General features: G+C 45.6%; 1 protein-coding gene across 1 annotated transcript; it reads right to left on the reverse strand.

The window, feature by feature from the left end:
* Window positions 1–719: 719 nt before the first annotated feature.
* FAM174B (family with sequence similarity 174 member B) lies at window positions 720–19,121 on the reverse strand. Its single transcript, XM_065642102.1, has 3 exons — window positions 18,808–19,121; window positions 10,117–10,248; window positions 720–4,571 (listed from the first exon to the last, which is right to left on the reverse strand). Exons 1-3 carry the CDS (start codon window positions 19,098–19,100, stop codon window positions 4,568–4,570), a joined length of 429 nt encoding a protein of 142 aa, XP_065498174.1. The 5' UTR covers window positions 19,101–19,121; the 3' UTR covers window positions 720–4,567.
* Between the last annotated feature and the right edge of the window lie 910 nt (window positions 19,122–20,031).

Genomic DNA, 20,031 nt, shown 5'->3' on the forward strand with positions numbered 1-20,031 from the left:
CAGCAGCTGCCTTTTGTCTGCAGCAGCGCATTACTCTTAGACTATTACTGAAGAGATGAAAATATCAAGGCAGGATCATTGGCACATGGGAGAGGAGGGAGGCAGAGCTGATTAATGCAGGGGGTAAAGGATCAGGCTGTCCTGTAGCTGCTCCAGGGTCTCGGAGTATCTGCACTCCATGGAAAAAATAGTGCAAGAGGAAAACAGACTTCGGAGTACTGCTAAAACACCCACAACAACAAACAAGCAAGACTCAGATTGCCCTGACCCTTACCTCTAGCACTTCAGCTTCTCACCATGCCCTGAAAGCCACATGGCAAAGCTGCTTCAGAGACAGAGAACTTGGTCAAGCAAGACTGAAGTGCAAAGAACCAGATCTGCTTAATGGCTGAGATGCGACCTGGGTGCCCCAGGGAGGGGATGGGGCTTGGTTTACCCCACGGGTCTGCAGTTTGTGGGCTCCAAGGTACTGGACCTGGTTGTAACCAAAGATTTTGTAATTAAACGTATTACTCTTCTGTGCTGCTAAAAGCAGTTTCTCTCCTTGTTGTGCTAATTAGGTTCAAGGTCACAGGACAAAGGGATTTGCACTGCAGAGATGTGTAACCCTCTCAGGAGGCATCATGCAAGGCTCCCAAATTCATCAAACTTCACCAAGCAACAGCCCTCTTCCCATTTGCGTCCTTAACGTAACACACAACACAAAGCAGGAGTCCAAGAACATGTTTAATGATGGCAGTTTGTACTGAAACATGAGAAGTCCATTCAAACTCATCAGTTTTTCTTAAAAAGAAGCTTTGGTCACAATGACAAATTCTCTTAAACATTTTTAAACAAAGTTCAAGCAACTGCACGAAACAAAATGCATGGTCCTGATAGCTCCTCACACACAAACTGCAGCAGCAGAAACTCATCTAGCAGGAGAGAAAACCCTTAATGAAAAACTGTAGCCTGCCACCCTGCAGAGATCACACTGCATACAGTGAATTAGAGGGAACAGTTACAAACAAAATGTTCAAATGCACTAGTGCTTGTGTGCTCAAGCTTTATTAGTGCTTGTGGACTTCTACAAGTCAGTTTGGGCTTAGGAGAAGCATTAGGATGGCACAAGTTAGTGTGCAAACAAGTGTTTGCAGTCAACTGCTCATCTTCTGGGCGGGGGGAAAATACAAAATTATCCGTGTTCTTCTGACTTACTTCTGCAGGCAAGCATGGCACACCAACTTCTGGCCTCTCAAATGCAATCTCTGGTAACAGGGCTGCGGTTGGAGCAAAGAAGCTGCAATTCTGTGCAGAGTTTTTCCTCCACAGCACTGCATGCACAAATAGGGAAGCCTCTAATTCACTTGCTCGGTTTGACTCTGCAACTAGTTGGTTGATTTTGTAAGCAGTGAGCTACAGGCAGACATCTGTAATAATGTTTGTCTTTTCCTTTTCTGTAACAAAAATATGCCTTTAAAAATGCTCTTGAACAAATCAAGTTTGACTACGCAACACAAAATAGCAGCAGGTACTAAAACACTACAGTCACAAGCAGATTAAATCTGTAGTGTAAGATACACAGAGCATTAAGGTAAAACATTCATGTAGTGGTTAATGGCTATTTCTTCTCCAATGAACTCCTAGAACTACCTGAACCAAGGAGTCCAAATTATTAAAACTGTTTTAAACTAAGTCCTACCATTAAAAAAATATTCATATATATACTATTAGATGAGTCACATCAAGTGCTCTTAAAGTCTTAACTAAATATAGATATAGAATATTTAACCAGACACTTTAAATCACATACAGCAACTTTTGTAGAGGTAAACATTGCCTCACATTTGCAACAGCAATTGAGTATCAAACAAAGCATTCAGATTATTTTCATGACCATGAGCAACTGGTGAGGTTGGCCTTTTATTTCCACCAAGCAGCTGCTGCTGCCCTATAAACACTTTTTAGCTTATGGCACAGGGTTTGGGACCTCCCCAAGGAACCAGAGCACCCAGTGGCTGTTGGGCACCTCTGTCTTCAACACCTTAAATACCTGGTCCCTGTCTATCGTTGATGTTTAGTCATATTATGGAAACAGTGGGATCTTTTAGCCACAAACATGGAAAGTGCATGGCCTTCGCCAGCCTAACTCAGCAAGTGACCCAAAGTTGGTGGGAAAAACTCCTGATTTCAAGAACTCACCCCTGGAAAAGAAAAGTGCCCTTTATGCACCTTTACCTCTCATCTCTCTCCCACATATCTTGGTCTCTCTTTTGTGCACAGAGGTTTCATCCCCTCTCCACCACTCCTCCAGCATGCCTGATGCCCAGATTAATGAGTTCAGCAGAAGAGTGGACATGACTGTGTTGCCATGGTGTCTGCTCAGACAGGGCAGCCACCTCACTCCTTCACCTCCTTCTGCAGATACAACATCAGCTTTTAACCTCTCTCCTCTCAGCATCGCCACTTCTCTGACTTCAGAAGAACTTGGTCTGCCTAAGAAATTCAATTCTCTGTCTTCAAAGCACTTTAGTCCTGAAGCAACACAATATTTTGTTCAGAATCGTTCAGCTTAAGTCTGAAGCCTGTTTTACCCAGGCAGGGAAAGAGTCCCAGATTTCATCTCAACCCACAGCATCGTTCAACCTACTGGTCCCTGTGATTCTCACCAGCCAGGACACAACCTCAACCCCATTCTCACCTTGCAGCTGAGACGTTAAATATTGCTTAGTAACAGTAATACGGAATGACTCAAATTCATTCCATGAATGAAAATAACACAGCATTTTTATATTGCCTTGATGACTAATAGCGACACACCAGTCTGCTGTGGGATTTTCTCCAGCCAGCCTGAGTGGGCTGTTTGCAAAGCCATTGCTGAAAACTGGAAGCAAGCTGTGTTATGGGAGTTCTTTGATGAAAGCGCAAGGCTGCTAGAAAGAGGAAAAGAAAAAAAATTTCCCCTTCACCTCCTTTTACCAACCACAGGGCCCAAGGGAACCGTGCAGAACTGGCGGAGGTTGTGGTATCATGACAAAGCTGTTCAGTGTTCTCAGCAAGCCTCAAATCCCAATTGGCCTTCAAAAAACCCCCCCAAACTGGCAGCTTGCTGCAAAGATGGTGCTTTGCCAGATAAGCCACAGCCTCCTTGAGGGGTTGTAGCTGCAGGAGGCTGGAAGAGGGTCAGGCAAACAGTGGGGCAATCCTGAAACAACTGGATAATGTGCATTCCCCAAGAAAAGCAACGTTCCAGCCAGCTTAAAAACCCAAAATAAAAGGTGTTAAGGGGTGCAGTAAACAGAGAATAAACATGTCGAAGAGAAGCCTGAACTGCATTTGTGGTTACTTTAAAGGAAAACCACAAAGCAAAGAAACGAAACCAGTTCGGTTTGCCCTTTCTAACGATGGCCTGGAAAGCGTTCATGCTTGCGGTCTCCTAAACCCAATCCATCCAGACGCGGCAATCTAATTCTCATAGCGTCAACCCACAGCTCTGACCTCTGCAGCACAAAGCACAGCAGGGAGCGATCGTTAGAAATGCATCCTTGAGTTAAAGGGGATTTGTCAAGCAGGTGGCAGGGGAAAACTTCCAGTTTGATACACATAAAGATCACTTACATGAAGCTCCCATGAAAAACAAGAGGTGTTCTTTCTGCAATCTAATCATTCCACATAAGGACTTATTTTGCTCAGGAAAAAGGTAATATAGATGAATTGTAGACAAGTTACAATAAGCACAGGACAATACAAAACACTGTTTTCACTCCCTGTGGAAGGACAGAAAAATTACAAAAATATATCTTCTTTAATCCACGACTGTTGTAGCTTAGGGCATGCCCAATTCTTCCTATTTCCCTGTGGTCTCATTTATTGAAGTTGGTCTGATCAGAGCTCTTTGGGACAATGAGAATGTTATCATGAAAGCTTAGTGCAATTGTTTTAAACAAAATAATCAGTAGCAAGTCAAGAAAATGTTTTACATGAGTCAGCCTCTCACCCTCTCCCCCCAAAAATCCTACACTAAACATACGGTGTGGCATTTCAGCATGGCTTACACATTTTTACCACCTAAGGTCATAAATCAATTCTGTAAGGCCCAGAAACATACACTTCTTGATTTTTTTTTTAACCCATGATTCCGTTTAACAATGACCAAAGTTTAACAGTGACTGAAGTATTGAATAAGGATTTTAGAAAATAAGTCCTTGGGGCAGCTTGGTTCAATCTTCCTTTTCTTCTTGCTTCTGCAAAACTTATTTGGACCATAATGAGCTGCAAGTCAGTACACAGGGCTGCATCTTGTCAGGCTTTAGTGACACTGCAGCCTTCCTAAAGCAAAAGAGAGCTGAGTTTGCAAAGAGGAACCCTGGTCATTCCAACACAGAAGTTTGGAAACCAGGAACTGAACAGTGATGTTTTGGCCAGAAGATCCATAGCCTGCTGTACAAACAGCACCTTGAGGAGGCAAGGCTTGGTTTGGTTGTAACGCTGCAGAGATGAAAGCCTCCCCTTTCACAGTTATGGTTTCAGCAGGTCCCTCGACAGCAGAATGACATCTTGCAGGGCACCAACGCTCCGTGGAGCTGCTTTACCTGGAAGGCAGGAAGAATTAGTACAGCCATAGAATTGCAATTAAATAGCTCACAGGCAGAGATGAGAACCCCTGTGCAAACTGGGGCGGGGGGTAGAATCACAAAGAAAAGGCAGCATTATTTACTGTAATATGCCATCAGTTCCCCCCAGCAGTTGATTTCAATGGTGACACTGGACATTGATATGTTAACAGCATGCCAGGAAAAGCCAGACCAAGCGAAGGAAAAAGCAGAGTTATAGCAAACAAAACCCAGATGCTGAGAGATCCTGTGATGAGCCGCTGTGCAGAGCAGAGAAGGGAGCATGCACAGGGGACCTGCTGTTCCACTGCACATGAAACAGCGTCTTGGACCTCGCAGCTTCTTTCACACCAGTGCAGCCCCTTACTAACCATCACACGTGGACTGTCCTCCTTGCTATGGATTCTCCTCCTGACACCCTGCTGCTTTAACTGCCTCAGGGTTCGAAAAAAAAAATAGTCTTAATAGGAGCTTGTTACACTCATGAAGGAGGCGAGAGCCCTCCTGTAGGACTGCACCGCCAGCATCTCATCGACCCAACAGGCAGCAGAATGTGGTGAGCTCTCTAACAACTGTCACAGTCACACGAGGAAAGAACCTGGCCTTCTAAAACCAAACGAAAAACGCTTTTTGACCATCTCTTTCCTCCCCTGCTGTGGACCCATGGGAAATCCTTAACTGCAGCACCAAAGCTTTGGCAATTTGTTGTGTTTACAGTAAGCAGCTGTGTTAGTGACTCGCACTCCTGCAGATGAGGATAAATGATACCCTTCCATTTATACGCAACTTCTGCCTGCTGGAAGAAAAAAAAATAAGCTGCTACAAACCCTAGTACAATTCACCTAGCATCATCCAGAACGGCCTGTGGCTTTTGCTGGCAAAAAATCCATTAAAGCCGCTCCCTTGCTGTAACGAGCAGACAATACCTTGCTCTGTTCAGTGCTGCACATACAGTCAGGATCTGGAAAGGACGTATTCAAAGAAAAGAGAAGACACCGACAGCGTAACTCTCATATTTCACAGGGACTCCCAAAAGACTTGAGCACATCAAAGGCTGAGCCCTGCAACTGTGATGAAGATGTTTTCACACACTTCAATGCTATCAGCACCTGAAAATAGGGATTAACCCAGAATCCAGCCTTCATATGTGGTGCATCTTTCCTCTACAACATCCTGCAAGCTCTCAGAAGCCCTTTAGTCCCATGATGGTGGAGTTCCTGTCCTTTTCCCTTTGCCTGCCACCACTCCTTACACATAAATCTTTCTGCTTTCAAGAGCACTTTGGAAGCTGCATTCCTAAAATGCTTCTGTGTTTTGCTAGTACTGCTGCTGTTAGAGGCAAAAATGACAATCCATGTGGAAAACAAACTGCGGAATTTCACTTAGCCAACAGGAAGGATGGAGCTTTTGATCTGCCCCAAGAAAAACTTCCAGTACTTATTTAGGAGCCTGACACCAGGGCTGGGACAATTCCAGCTCCGGCATTTAAATTCCAAGTTCTTCCCCAGCTCTGGGCTCTCACATGGCACAAATCAACCCGGACTGAGACTGGGACGGTTGTGAAACCCACCCAGCTGGGCCCAGCAAGCGCAGCAAGAGCGGAACGCGCGGCCTCCACCAGCTGCAAGTCAGCAGGGAGAGGAGACGCTGCTGGTATCTCACATTACTGACGTGCTCTCAGAACCTTTCATGTGCCAGGCGCCACAGAATTTATTCAGTACTTGTTTTCAGTTTTCTATTGAAGCTGACAAGAAATCCCCCAATGAGCTACGCTAGAGTTAATAAGCTTAATAAGCTAACAATTGTATTTACCTTTTCAGAAACTGGTTCTTTTTGCAGCTGTTTTAATTGCTTTTATTACACAAAACAAGCAGAGTGCTCTGTGATGGGGGATGGACACTAACACCAGTTTGTCTGGGCATTTGCCTGTAATCTACTTTATTTCACTCCTCTCTTCTCAAGTATCACATAGTGCCAACTTGTCTGATGAATCAATGGCTTAGCCCCATCAAGTAGAAGATGATGAAACCTGCACAATTTTCTCTTCCCTTCTTGAAAGAACGTGCTCAAGGAGCAAAAAGGAGAGGGGAACCTTAAAACAGAGATCTACTGATAGGATGAGAAAGAGCCCACTTGGAGGATGGGATTTAGCTTTCCACTAACTCATTTTCCAAGATGTGCAGCAAGCGTAATCCCATCATAAAACACAAAAAATACCTGACATGTGGAAAATTATGACCAATACAGTTCATATGGTCCAAAAAAATCAATTGGACAGGGATACTTTTCAACCTTCCGCAGCACAGATTGAACTGGCGATCAAGAAACAAACACCCTTTCCATGTTCAGTTTGCTTTCTTTGTGTAGCTCTATAATAATTTCACAACAACTCCTGCATTTCTCATCCAAATGCCTCTTCCAATACCAAATACATACAGAAAACCGTCCTCCATATTAAAAAATATGGTTTCCATGAAGCTTTTCAAGGAGGTGCTAATGTCTAAGTGATTTGGCATCTTTGCTCTGTGACAATCCTTGATTTACACTCTCAGATTCTCATCATGCAGAAATGGTGCTTGCAGGATTAGAGAAGCCATTGACAGAACCGCTTCCCTGCGACTGAAATGAGATCGCAAAGCGGGTATCTAATCCGGCACACACACGGTTCTGCATTTGTCAGAGCCAGGCAGTGGGTGGCTTTTGCATCCACAGAAAGGACTGTGTTTGGTTAAGATTTTGAAGTGGTCTCAATAGTCTGCTTCATGGGAAGAAGCTGGTTATTTCTCATTGCTTGGCTGCCCAAGGGAAGTGGGAGGTGGGATCTACCAGGAGCCCAAAACCCTAAAGTCTCCTGAAAAAAAAAAAATAATAATAACCTTCATCCAACAGACCAATTTACACTGTCTGCTGTTCTTTGATGCCTCATGTAAGATTGGAAACAAATGCACACAAGGACAAGCATTAAAGGAAAGAAAATTAACTGCATGAGAACAATTGGAGAGGTATTTGTTGCTTCTCCCCTGTTGCTGCTAGACACCAACTGCCTTAATTAGAGTGCTGTTTGCATTACATGGGGGAGAGAGCGGAGAATCTCAATTATTCCTCCAAACACAGATGCAAGTGCCAATATAGATCTTTCAATTATGGGAGGGGACCTCAAACAAACCAGCCTAGAGCCTCCTCACATCATCCCCAGCAAAGACTTACACCACAAATCCAAAACAAGACTCTATTTGTGACCTGCATGTCAGAGCAGGTTAATACTGGGGTAATGTACTTAGTACTATGCACAGGCGGTACCTAATGTCATGGGACTCCAGGCCAGCTCTTCAGATGCTTTCCTACTGCCATGCTGGTGGTAACTCTAGAGATCTGAAAGCATATGATTTTCTTACAGCACATAAGTAACACTTGAACTGACTCATGCTTATAGTCCATCACAGCCAACATGTCCCTACTGCGCTCCTCTTTGGAAAACTGGTTCCCTTTTCACTCTGTTCCCATGTTTTCTCAGACACCTGCATTTTAAAAATATTTTGGTGCCTTTCTAGTGGAAAGCACAGAGCAAACACCATGGCAAATCACAGCTTTATGGGGAATGGACTATTTTCCCCAGAGTTTCACAGCCTTTAAACAAAAAAAAATGAACAGGACAAAAGATTATACCTAATTTCGTGTGATATTCAGAAGCCAGGAAGACTTTGAAAATTCTAGGTTTAAACAGCTACAGAAAACTAGTTTCTGCTGTAGATATGGCAGCGTGTTAGTTACATGACTGAACAATGGGCAGTCCAGCCCACAGGCCTGTCTTTCAGGACCAGCATGTAAGATGATCTCTCCCCCTAAACTGATGTAGTTCTGTTTGAACTAAGAATCTATGTCTGAAGCAGCAAGGTCTTCAGAAAATGTGGAATTTAATATCTGTTGCACTGTGGCAGATAGGAGGAATTGCCACGGCTGAAAAGAGGACTGGTTGGGCAAGAACCAAAAACCCCCACAGTCCCCGAACAGAGCATCACACAAGGTGAAGAGCCATTTGTACTGGTAAAGAACCCACAAAGACCAAATTACTCTTGCGAAAGCATCAGCACAGCATGTGCTCCAGGGACGCACCGTCAGATAACATGACCACAGCTCTCATGAGTCAGATGGTTTCCAGCAAACTCTCTTCTTTGTTCATCTAGTCTTATACTATTAGACATCTTATCCTAAAGCACTGCAATGATCAAGAACCCTCTGGTCTCAGCCTTTGGAAAACCCCTCTGATCTCGCTACCAAAAGTTCACAGAGAAAGTACTAAGTTAAGAGGGACAAGAGACACTGGCTGTTAAAGCTGGCCATAGCAAGACAGATCTCTGCACTCGTGGTTTAACAAAGCTCAGTCCCAAAGTAAAAACTGCACAAGCTGAAATTATTAGACCAAACACAGGGCAGCTACAGAGAATGGCAACAGTCAGGCAAGGACTGATAGAAGTCTTCTAATTCGAGAACTAATTATTTACACATAAAGGCACAACTCCCACCCTTCATTGTTTCATATAGAGAAATAACGCAGTTGTTCTCAAAACCACCAGCAGAGCATGTGGTGCTATGTGTTTCAGATGATGGCATGCATGTGCTTAGATCAAATGTGCTGTTCTCCCTTTCCAAAGTTAGGAGATAGGCAACATGAGTCAAGTCTGTAAAATCTCCAGTTGGGAGTTGTCAAGATCTGTATTTTTATAATTAGGAGAGCTTATTTCAGCCCAAGTGACACAGGACTTAGAGTGGCCTTATTTGGATGAGAATGCAACTCGAATGCTGTGGATGGCTTGATGCAAATAAAAATAAGAGATGCAGATACCCTGATGCCATAAATCAATGCGCAGCATCTTTATGTGCCGAGTGGTTGCTATAAATCGCACACCCAGAATAGGCACCAAAAGTTTTGGGTTGTCACACCGCTTCTATCTCAAAAAGACAAACATATTTAAAGAAAGTTTGTTGCTAAGGGATAACCACTGACAACATCAGCAAGGGACCACAGTCCTCTCTTTGTCACAGAACAACATGAGAGCACTCTGGTATAAACCCAAAAGTTGGTGGAGATTCAGCATCGTTTCCCTCCCAGGCTCAGGGCAAAGGGAGCGCCTGGGAAAGCAGCTCCTGATCTACAACCCTCCATCCAGTGCATGTGTAGACACGAAAAGCGCACAGGAACGACTGCCAACAGCTGCCCGAGAGGGGAAGTTCAGTCTGTTAAACCTTGTGAGATATTTGGGGCACATGTTTCCTGTTGTGCTGCTCTGCAGAGGAAAGAGGAGGGCAGACAGTCTACAATGTGGTTAATACAAGAGCAGGAGAGTACAGAGCAACATGTGCTGCGAACAGGCAGAGGGGCTGTAAAGGAGAGTGATAATGCTTGGGCAAAGTGAGACTGTCACTGTCTCATCTCTGCCGAGCTGGCCCAGCAGAGAAGAAAAGAGCTGTCTTTACTAATAAGAGCTCAGTGAGCAAGTCTAACCGGATGGGCTCGCAGTAGTACCTGTATTTCACATCAAACACTGTTGAGTCTTCATCCTCATCGTCTTCTTCGTTCAGAGGAGCCATTTCTACTCGCTCAGCTGGAGTGGTGATTATGTCGTACTTCCTGGTCTTCTTAATCCTCTTGCCAGACCTAAAACACAGAGGTGGGGAGGGACGCATCGTTTTTATACAGAATTCCTTGGATATGCTGAACCATTACCACCAACACTGAATCACTGCCCTGTTTGATTCAGACCTCCCCAGACACAAAGGCTGCGTCCCCAGCCTGTGTCCCCTCCCGCTGCCTTTCCAAGGCCACCGTTTGTGCCCGTCAGTATAGAACACAGTTTCTCGTCAACTGCAATCCAGATCACCGTCAGCCTTTCGGTGGCTGACAAACCAGAAACCCGCTGGCATCCAGGGCAGGCATATGAGCGCAGCAGCCACTGCGTCCTCCTGCTGCCACGCTTGATAAGTGAGACGCGGGCTTAATCAGCAGAAGCAGCCAATGGTTTAGTGAACGTGTTTAGATGAGAAAGCCCAGGTTAAGCCCTGCTGAAACAAGGGAATGTTCTAGGCAGGAGTATAAGGAGCAAAGGGGTGGTGATGTTTGGGTACAAAACAACCTGCTCTCTTTTAATGCTATCAGGCCAAGCTCAGGACTCGCAGACCAACAAGCTTGAGCCTGGTCTGAGAAGTTTCATGCTCTGTGCTGTGTAAGTGCTATGAAAAATAATCAACTATCACTTGAAGCTGACTGTACCTACCACCTCTCCTCCTATAGACACCAGCCTGACTTTCTTTTTCAGACAGAGATGCTCAAGTGCCTGCATGTCGCATGGTTTTGAAAGACCTATTTTCTAACACTTGCTTTTACTTTCAATTAACAAACACTTGGTGTGCCACTTTTCAACTAATTCTCTGCCTGTGGCTTGAATTGTGTGGGTGTTTTTTACTTCACCTACTCCTTTCATGCATATTAGGAGGGTCACACTGCTCATGCATTAATCCAGCTTCATGATTACACAATAAAGAAGGTGCTGATGTGTACAGCTTGCCTTTGGGGTGAAAAGTGGATATTTTGGGTTAACAAACTGCAGAATTTTCCTCTCCACCTCTTATAAAACAAAACTGGCAGCTCCCGAGCACGAGAAGGGAGCTGGTGCGGGCACGAGCAAGCAGCCTCTAATTTTTGGTAATCACAGCTACCGCTCCGAGCAGACACTACATCATGAATACACTTTGACCATCAAGAAGTCTTGCCCTGGCATGTCCTGCAAGGTGTGCTGGATTCAACACTGACATTTTTGCAACAAGAACAGACGCCTTTTGCAGAGTTACACAGCAGCAAGAACCAAGGTGTGTGAGCATTACAGAGAGAATGGGACTCAAACCCTATGTTTGCATCTCTACCACAACGGCCCCTTCTAGACTTAAAGAAAAGGCAATTTAAATCGCTGAACAGCTCTGATGTGGAAATCTCAGTGCCTCTGCCTAGCACAGCTTTCGGGCAGTAGTCCAGGGCTGAACAAATAGGTCCCAGCCCTTGGGATGGAGCAGTTTGCATTCCCTCTCTGTTCTGAAGGCTCGGGTCACATCAGAAGCGAGAACAAAGTAGTCTCCTGTCGCCTACTCTTTATAGCAATCTGTGCTGCTGTGTCACGTAGAGCACGGGGTGGCTTGTTCTATTACTCCTGTTGTTGAAACAAGCAATTTTATATCCAATATAGGAGGACTCTTAACCCAAACACTTGAAAATCCTTTTGAAAACACTTCTCTGTGTTATTCTGCTTCTCAGCCAGGACCCAGCAGCAAAGTGATGCAGGGAGGTCTCATCTTACAAGTAATGTATTGCTTTTACAAAAAACATTTACTCATGCTGTGAAGCCTAAACATAGACCAAAACTAACCTGTGTCTGCCTGTCAGAACAAACTAAGCACAGCCTTACATGTACAATCCACTGGGGGTTTCCATAGGTTCAGTCATTTAAGACCTTACCTGCGTATCAGGTCCACTCTATTGAGAGACATCCTCCCTCACTCCCTCCCATTAGAAAACATAACTTACTCTACAGAGTTCATCTTGCAACAGTTAATATTAGAGTGTTTGAAGCAATTACTGCAGAATAGATATTTTTAGAAATGGAGAACTAGAACCCTTTAGCCTCCAGCCATTAATTAGCCTATTTGGGCTACACTTTAAAGAGGACGTGGAGCAGAACTCACTGTACGGTCATCTGTTAATCCTCCACAACCCTCACTTAACCACAGCGCTCATTTAGAGAAGGGAGGCAGCCCGGTGTGCTGCTGGTTTTTGGCTAAGCCGCTACAGTCACTTGTTTGCCATTGGCGGGGCAACAGCGTCTGCCCTTGCTTCTTATTCCTCTATTAATTCTACACCAGATTACCTAGCTAATTTGTCATTAATCTGCACTTTTCAGTGGTCTGTCTTCTCACAGTTGCTCACGTGAATGACTCCCCTAGGCTTCATAAATACTAGAAGAATTACCCAACCTAACTTTAAAGGAAAGCCTTGGGAGTGCCCCTGCATGCACACAAAATAAGCCTGCCCATCAGGAAACCATTGCGCGTTAAAACTCCCGAACCTCAGTAGGATCCCTGTAATCATCAGTGGCCACAACACAAAAGGAAAAAGACTTTATCCAGTGGGAGGCACCAGGCAGCATCTTTTGTTTGCAGACAGCAGAGTCAGCAGAGTAGCACAGGGCAGGAACTACAAGACAAATGTTTCATGAACTTTGGAGACCTCCTGGATGGGATCAGGACAAATTAGCGCTCATGGACAAAGAGAGGATCTCATTTCCAGCCACATTCACTTTGTGTGGATTTTTTTAAAGCAAACAAGAAGCATGCTGGAAGCTGTGGTCAGAGTATGCCCCTTGCATGACACGCTGAAATGCTCCCCAAGCAGTTTAGCCCGGGTAGAAGCAGTACTGGGTATTTCAGCACAGAAAACTGTTTTCCACTGCATAAAAAAAAGAAAATCACATCACTTCTGTCTGACTTCAGCCACCCCCTGCAATTAGCAGGGGATGCTACAGGTCTTGCACTGAACCATCACAAAGAGGATACAAAGTTAACTGCAGCCAGGGATATTAACCTTTCACTTTACACCCAGCGCTGTGCCCACCAAAACCAACTCACTGGTGTTAGCAGAAGGCAGGTGTAGTGAGCACTGTGCTTAACTGAGAAAAGATGAAGAAGAATTCATTGGGCATGGGAGCGTGTTTCCAGTTCCTCCTGAGCTCTGCAGGCTCAGGGACACTCGCACACTGGTACCACCCTTAGGCTGCGATACCTCTGGCACCATGTGCCACACCAGGGCCTGGTCCATCAGAAATCAGATTTTCTCCCTCCATCACACTGCACAGGGAGGGACGACATACAGAGTGGGGCTGGAGCATAACGCTGACTTTGTGTCTCTGTATTTTGACTGGGAGCTATTTTGATCAAGCACCAGTCATATGCAGCATTTCATCCTCCTTTCTGAGGCATCATGTGGTGGAATAAATGGTCAAGTCAACTCACTAGTTCATTATATTATTTACGCCTCTAATCTATTTTAGTCAACAACCCTGATATTCAAAGATAATGCTTTTCTTGACCCAGAGAGAGGTATCTGCATTTCTAATCTGGCATTAACACTTCCTGCAAAGAGATGCAGAGGGAGGGTACCATCCCCTGAAAAAAAAGAAAAATCAAAAAAGCCCTATCCCTTCTTAGCAAAGTGCTTATTGGAGTCTAATTAAGCTACCTATAACCTTCCTCCTAGAACTGCAGCAATGTTATATCAGGAATGGAATTGGGACCAGTTTATTTGCTGTTAATGGGCTCCCTTAGCAGTTAAAAAAAATTATGGAAATATAAACCTGCGGAAACTCCAGGCTTATTACCAGCTGATGAATTAGATCAGCGATATTTCATTACTGTTGCTCTGTCTGGGTATCTCTGCTCTCTGGGTGATGCTGTATACAAGAAAGTTAAACCACTAAGCTAAGCCCTCACATGTTTTCTGTATATATTCATTTTGCTGTAACAAACTGAAGGTGCTGTCTTTTCTAACACTCAAGTCCTTAAGATGGAATATACACCGCCACGAAGAGCAGAAGTTTCCCCTTGTTTAACTGCGCTGCTAATAGAAGGGATGGATCAGAGACTGCTACTGGGAATAACTTCAGGAGGACCTAAATGGGATATTGCTGTGGTTCAATGAAGCAGTGATGTCTGTAAGCAATTAAAATATAGCCACTCGCATCTGCTGGTCAGTACCAGTGCCAGCACACACTTCCAAACATCTGAACACAGTCACACCAATATTGTCTGAGATGTGCTTGGGAAGTATCCCTGTTTTATAGGGCAGAGCTATAGAGACTTTTATGATATACCCAAAATCTCCAAGGCAGTGAATCCTACAACAAAAACTGGCATTCATCCTCTGTTGTGACTGTTCCCGTGAGAGCTGTAAAGAGCCCAAGATAGTTCGAGACAACAATCCCCTCTCCCTTCCTTCTGCCAGTTTGCTGCCACGCTCACATCAAGACAACCTAGTCTTCCCAAAGACAGGACCTCTGAGACCCAGGACAAGTGTCCAATTTGTCATTCTCTGTGGCCCTAACTAAACCACAAGCAGCTTAAATGAAGCTTTCAACGTGGGTTACAAATACATGTTTTGGGGTTGATATTTTTTGTTGGAGTTTTTTCCTTCTCCATTTAAGGTCATTCTAATAGCGAGCTTTTCTGTTCCTGGCAGAGGTCTTGTCTTTGCTAGAGTATTCTAACTGGTTATAATACGATTAATTTTAAATCAGTCAAACTCTCTGGGGTTAAGCCTTGGATGGCCCGGAGCAATTGCCCAGCTCATAGAACAAAGGGTCTTGTATCCTATGATCATATGCTTGAACCTCTCTCCTCAATCTCAGTAATTTATACCAGTTTTGTAATTACTGGAAAACTAAGCTTAAAGTGGTATTTGAGGAAGAAATAAACAACAAAAAAGAATAAAGAAAATAAAGATAACAATGATAAAGAAATTATTGAAATTATTGAAATTATTAACTAAATTATTAATTTTTATTATTATTAAATTATTATTTATTATTAAAGAATTATTATTAAAGAAATTATTTCTTTCTTTAACAATAAAGAAAACAACAAGCAACGTAACAAAGCAATGAGTTAAGAAATAGGCAGTTAGCTTCTCTCTAAAAATCTAGATAAATAGCAGCCTTTTCCAGCTTGGGTTCTGTTCATTCAAGGACAGGTCAAGACATGTAGCTCACACTTAATGCACACAATTTTCTGCAACTAAAGCTTTGGGTTGCTGTCAGCTGGTCCATTTGAGCAGAAGTAACTTACCCAGTTTCCCTAGAAGGCAGATGGCCACAGCTGAAAAATTACATTTCCTGGGAGCTGATCCCAAGAATTGTATTGAAATGTAACTGAAATTAACCGAGCTGCACCAGGAGAGGGAATTAGGACAGAATATGGGGGTAGAAAGGCAAAATGAAAAAACACAGATCAAAGAGCGAATTCAGCCACATGAACTGTCCATAAACTGTTGCAAGACACTGTTTCTTGGTAATGCAACTTACATGACTATTTGATTCAGAGTAACATGAAATTTGGTCTGCTGTGGAAATGGTTTTGTTTTGGGACCGGACCATGCAGTGCCCAGGGGTATCGGAAAGAAAGCAAGCCCAGAACTGGGCTTGCAAAAAAAATCAAATAACAACTATAGCAAATTAGGCCTTGCCACATGCAGCCAAGTAGCAGAGTCTTGGCTGGCCTTCCTGGACCCCAGTAGCCACAGACAGAAAGGAGATTCAGACCAGTTTGGGCAATACCACATTCTGAATCACAGGACCATCAGACAGATTCAGAGCATAACATTCCCAAAAGGAATGTAGAGGAATCTCTGAGGGATGTCTTAAAAACAGAGGTGGTAAGCTGGAGAAATACATTGCTGTTCGGAGGAAAAAAAAAAAAATGAAAACAATATATACATAAAAATAGATTCAAATGAGATGTATTAAAGTATAAAAAAATAAATCCAATGCCTGTTACAAGAATATCTGGCCAATCATTACTTCATTTCATCTCTACAACCCATAGCTAAAAGGATAATTTTCTTCCAGCAACCCAGAGCAATTTCACAGTAAAGGTTTAATCAAAGATTGGATTTTAGCAAAATCTCTTTCACAGGAATCCACGACACTTCAGAAAAAAAAAATGCAATGTTTTTGACTAAGTATGAACAAAGCTCTTATTCTGATGGAAAAAAAAGCTTTACATTTACTGAGGGTAAATCCCTTATCTCTTCTGCAACAGAATCTCCTCCAATCTATGTTGTCAGCTACAAGTGTGACACTGTACAAACATACCTGTTGCTATTCTTGTCTCATTTGCAGCTGGGATAACTGTTTACAAACAAGTGCTCTGTCAGATAAAGAAAAATGCCATCAGAAGCCAGAAGCTTCATTTCCTGTTTTCCATACAGGTTCTATTATAGATATTGGAGAGATCTCAGACGGATTTTTTTTTTTTTACGTGTCTTTAATACTACGTTAACTCTGACCAGTTGCATAACAACAACTTTGGCATGGTAGAATTAATCCACCATTGGCAAGGTGACTTTAACCTGGGCCTGGTTTTGCTGATTATGGCACAGGGAAAGGTCTTTCATGGCTGTTGGTTTGCTTTCTTTGGCTAGAAATGCTCAGCCTTGTGCCAGGTCTCCTTGACACAAGGTCTCACTTTGTATCCAGAAGAAACTGAGGCAGAGGAAATAAACTCTCCAAGGTCAGAGAGAACTAGCAGCAGAAACTTAAGCTTTTCATTCTGCATTTAGAGACTTCCTAACTTTAGCTCATATACCTACTACTATTTTGCTGTGTTTGTCCATGACGACTTTATATAGCCGCAAAGTAGTTATATTGATTTTAAAAAATTATCTTCAATATTTTACCTGGTTCTCCCAAACCACCTCATTTTAACGAGCAAATTTATTTGCATTGTGTTCTGCCAGCTGCTGCAACATGTAAGAAGAATTCAGTTACATATCAATTTCTTTTAAAGATATCAGTTCTTATCACTTCGGTCTTTGTGACCACACTTTACAATATTACCATTGTGAACACTGCCCTTCCTACACGGAATAAATTCAGAAGTAGGAGAAGCAGAGCATTGAGCTGCAGCCATCATGGAAATACAAAGGAGCTGCTTGAAGACAGAACAAGGAAGAATTTGCCAGCTCCACCTGTCCAACTACGTGTCACCTGAGCCGTGGCACACACCTCCTCCCTGCTGCTCCTCGCTCCGGGCTCTCTCCCCTGACCTAGAAGTCAGATGCCTGCTAACTACTGAGAGTTTGCAATCTTCCCTGGCAATGCCGGGCACAAAAAGGCAACTACTTTTTATTTGTAGACTGCACAAGACAGGGGCAGCCTCCAGTGTACCACGGGGACTCCCACCACGGCTCTGAGATAAGTGATAATTAACACTAACAGTGCCAAATGGCGCTTTAATATTCGCTTTTCTTCTGCTCTGGCAACAAGCCGAGAGGACGACTGGCTTTCTAAAGGGATCCAGTGTAATTTGCTTGTGTCCCTCGCAGTGGGAGATGATACGTGAGTTTCAAAGGCCACCTGTGCCAGCGCCAACCCACTTCGGCAGCATGAAGGGCAGTGAATGAACCGTCCCGCGCCGGTTACACCAAACTAAATGGAGACGATAGAAGCACCAAGCAGATACAAACCTCTGCCCAGCTCCCCGCTGCTCACCAGCACTTCTCCCAACTCCATGAGCAACATTTTCTTCCTTTCTGTGCTGGGAACGTGAGCTCGCTCGCGTCCATCAGCAATATACCCAACCAAAACATCGGGGAGTTTGGTTATGCAGCACTAAGCATGGTTCCAGTCAAAGCAGGGCTGTGGTTTAAAACAGCGTCTACTTGTGGTTATGGTGGACCTCCTCAAGCCTATCTGCTTAGGCTTAATTAAAACCAGATTTGTCTTCCATACTCTGGATGAGTTACTACGACGAGAATATCTGTATGATGCTGTGGGTGAACACGATGCCCACGGCTGAGGTGGGACAGGAGCTCTCGAGGCCAAGCTGGACCACCCAGAGCCGGCTCTGCGGCTGGGCTTTGAGCATCTCCATGGATGGAGACCCCACAGCCGCCCCGGGCCACTCACCCCAGAAACCCGCCACCGTCACAGCGAGAAAAATAAAAACACGTATTCTGTACATTTAGACGGAACTTCCCGTGTTTTGTTTTGAGCCCGCTCTGGTCCCAGCCCCTCGTGCTGGAGCCTGCGTACCCCACACCCGAAAAAAAGCCGCTTGAAACCCAACTCCCGCCCCGTTTTTCTGCAGAAGTGGAGGAAGATGCAGATTTGTGAGGCCGGCGGTGCCCCTGTGACTCCCCAGGAGTTTCGCGAGGCATTTACACACGCTGGAAGCCAGGCTTTACAAAAATACTGGTAAGAGGCCGGGAGCTGGGTGCCGCCTGAGCTTCCCGCCTCTCCGGGGAAGCGCCCCGAGGTCGCGGGCTTAGCGCCGCCCGCCCGCCCCGGCCGGAGCCCGCCCGCCCCGGCCTCCCCTCATCTCCTCGGCCGGGGGCGGCGGGAGCCCCGAGGCCGCCCCGCCGGCACCTGCCGGGGGCGGGCGCGGCCCGGCCGGGCCTCACCTGAAGACGCGCAGCAGAAGGCAGGCGATGAGCGCGGCCGTGAGGGCGCAGGCCCCGATGACGGCGGCCTTCAGCGCCGAGAGGTCGCGGAGCAGCGCGGGCAGCGGGCTGAGCTGGGCCCCGCTGTGGTTGCCGGGCGCCGCGGCCGGTTCGGCGGGCAGGCGGCTGCCGTTCACCGCCGCGGCCGGGCCCGATGCCGGCTGCTGGCTGCCGTGCGCGCCGGGCGCGGCCGGGAGCAGCGCCGGCAGCAGCAGGCAGGCCCCGAGCAGCAGCAGCGGCCCGGCGGAGCGCATCCTGCCCGGCTCCGGCCGCCGCGCCGAGCCCCGGAAGGCAGCGCCGGCCGGCCCGGCCCGCCTCCCCGAGAGGCGCCGCCTCCCGCGGCCCCGCTGCCCGGGGCAGGGCCGGCCGGTGCGGGGGAGGCCGGCGCCGCGGCCTCCAGCGCCTCCTCCCGCCGCCCCCCGGCTCCTCGGGGCGCCGCCGGTGCCAACGCCGCTTCCGCGCCGGTAACGAGCGCTGTTAATTACAACGCGCGACATCTGCCCAGATGCGGAGCGATCACAGGGCTCAAACTGCGCACGACGCGGCGCAGACCCCGCTGCGCTGCTGGTTCGGCACGGCGGAGCTTGAACTCCGGAGTTTCTAGAAAATTTACAGTTCTGTTCGTTTTCCACTGGTCACCTTGGCTTTGCTTCCAGTTTAGTTTTATTTACCAATATTTCACATATTTAAAATCGTAAAAATCACGGCCACGGTTCTGTAAACCATCCCAGGTGTGCCGAGCTTGTGAGTAGTGCCATCGACTAAGCCAGGCAGGGAGAAAAAATAGGGGAGCGGGGGACCTTTGCTACGATACCGCTAAGATGTAATTTAGTTTTGCTCTCCGCGTTTTGTGTTAGCATGAGCTTCACTGCCACAAAATAATTGTGTCTGGGAAGAGGGGCACGTTGCCTCCAAAATGAAGTGAAGGGGGGAAAGAAGAGCAAGCTGATTTCCTTCCTATTAAATTCTATACTTCAGGGTTGGTATGGCAGGGTGTCATCTATAGGAACGCGTGACTAAACTGTGAAAAAGATTGCAGAGAGGTATTCCTGCTGCAAATGGCCCGTAGGAAAGGTGGCAGTGAAATAACGCGTGGCTCATCGACTTTCCCCGCCAATGGCGATGCCGTATCCAACGCCACCCACTCGGTAATAAAAGCATCCTGTGTTTTTTGCAGGAAGTTAT

This window comes from Caloenas nicobarica, chromosome 10 (assembly GCF_036013445.1).
Source record: "Caloenas nicobarica isolate bCalNic1 chromosome 10, bCalNic1.hap1, whole genome shotgun sequence".
Taxonomy (NCBI): Eukaryota; Metazoa; Chordata; class Aves; order Columbiformes; family Columbidae; genus Caloenas; species Caloenas nicobarica.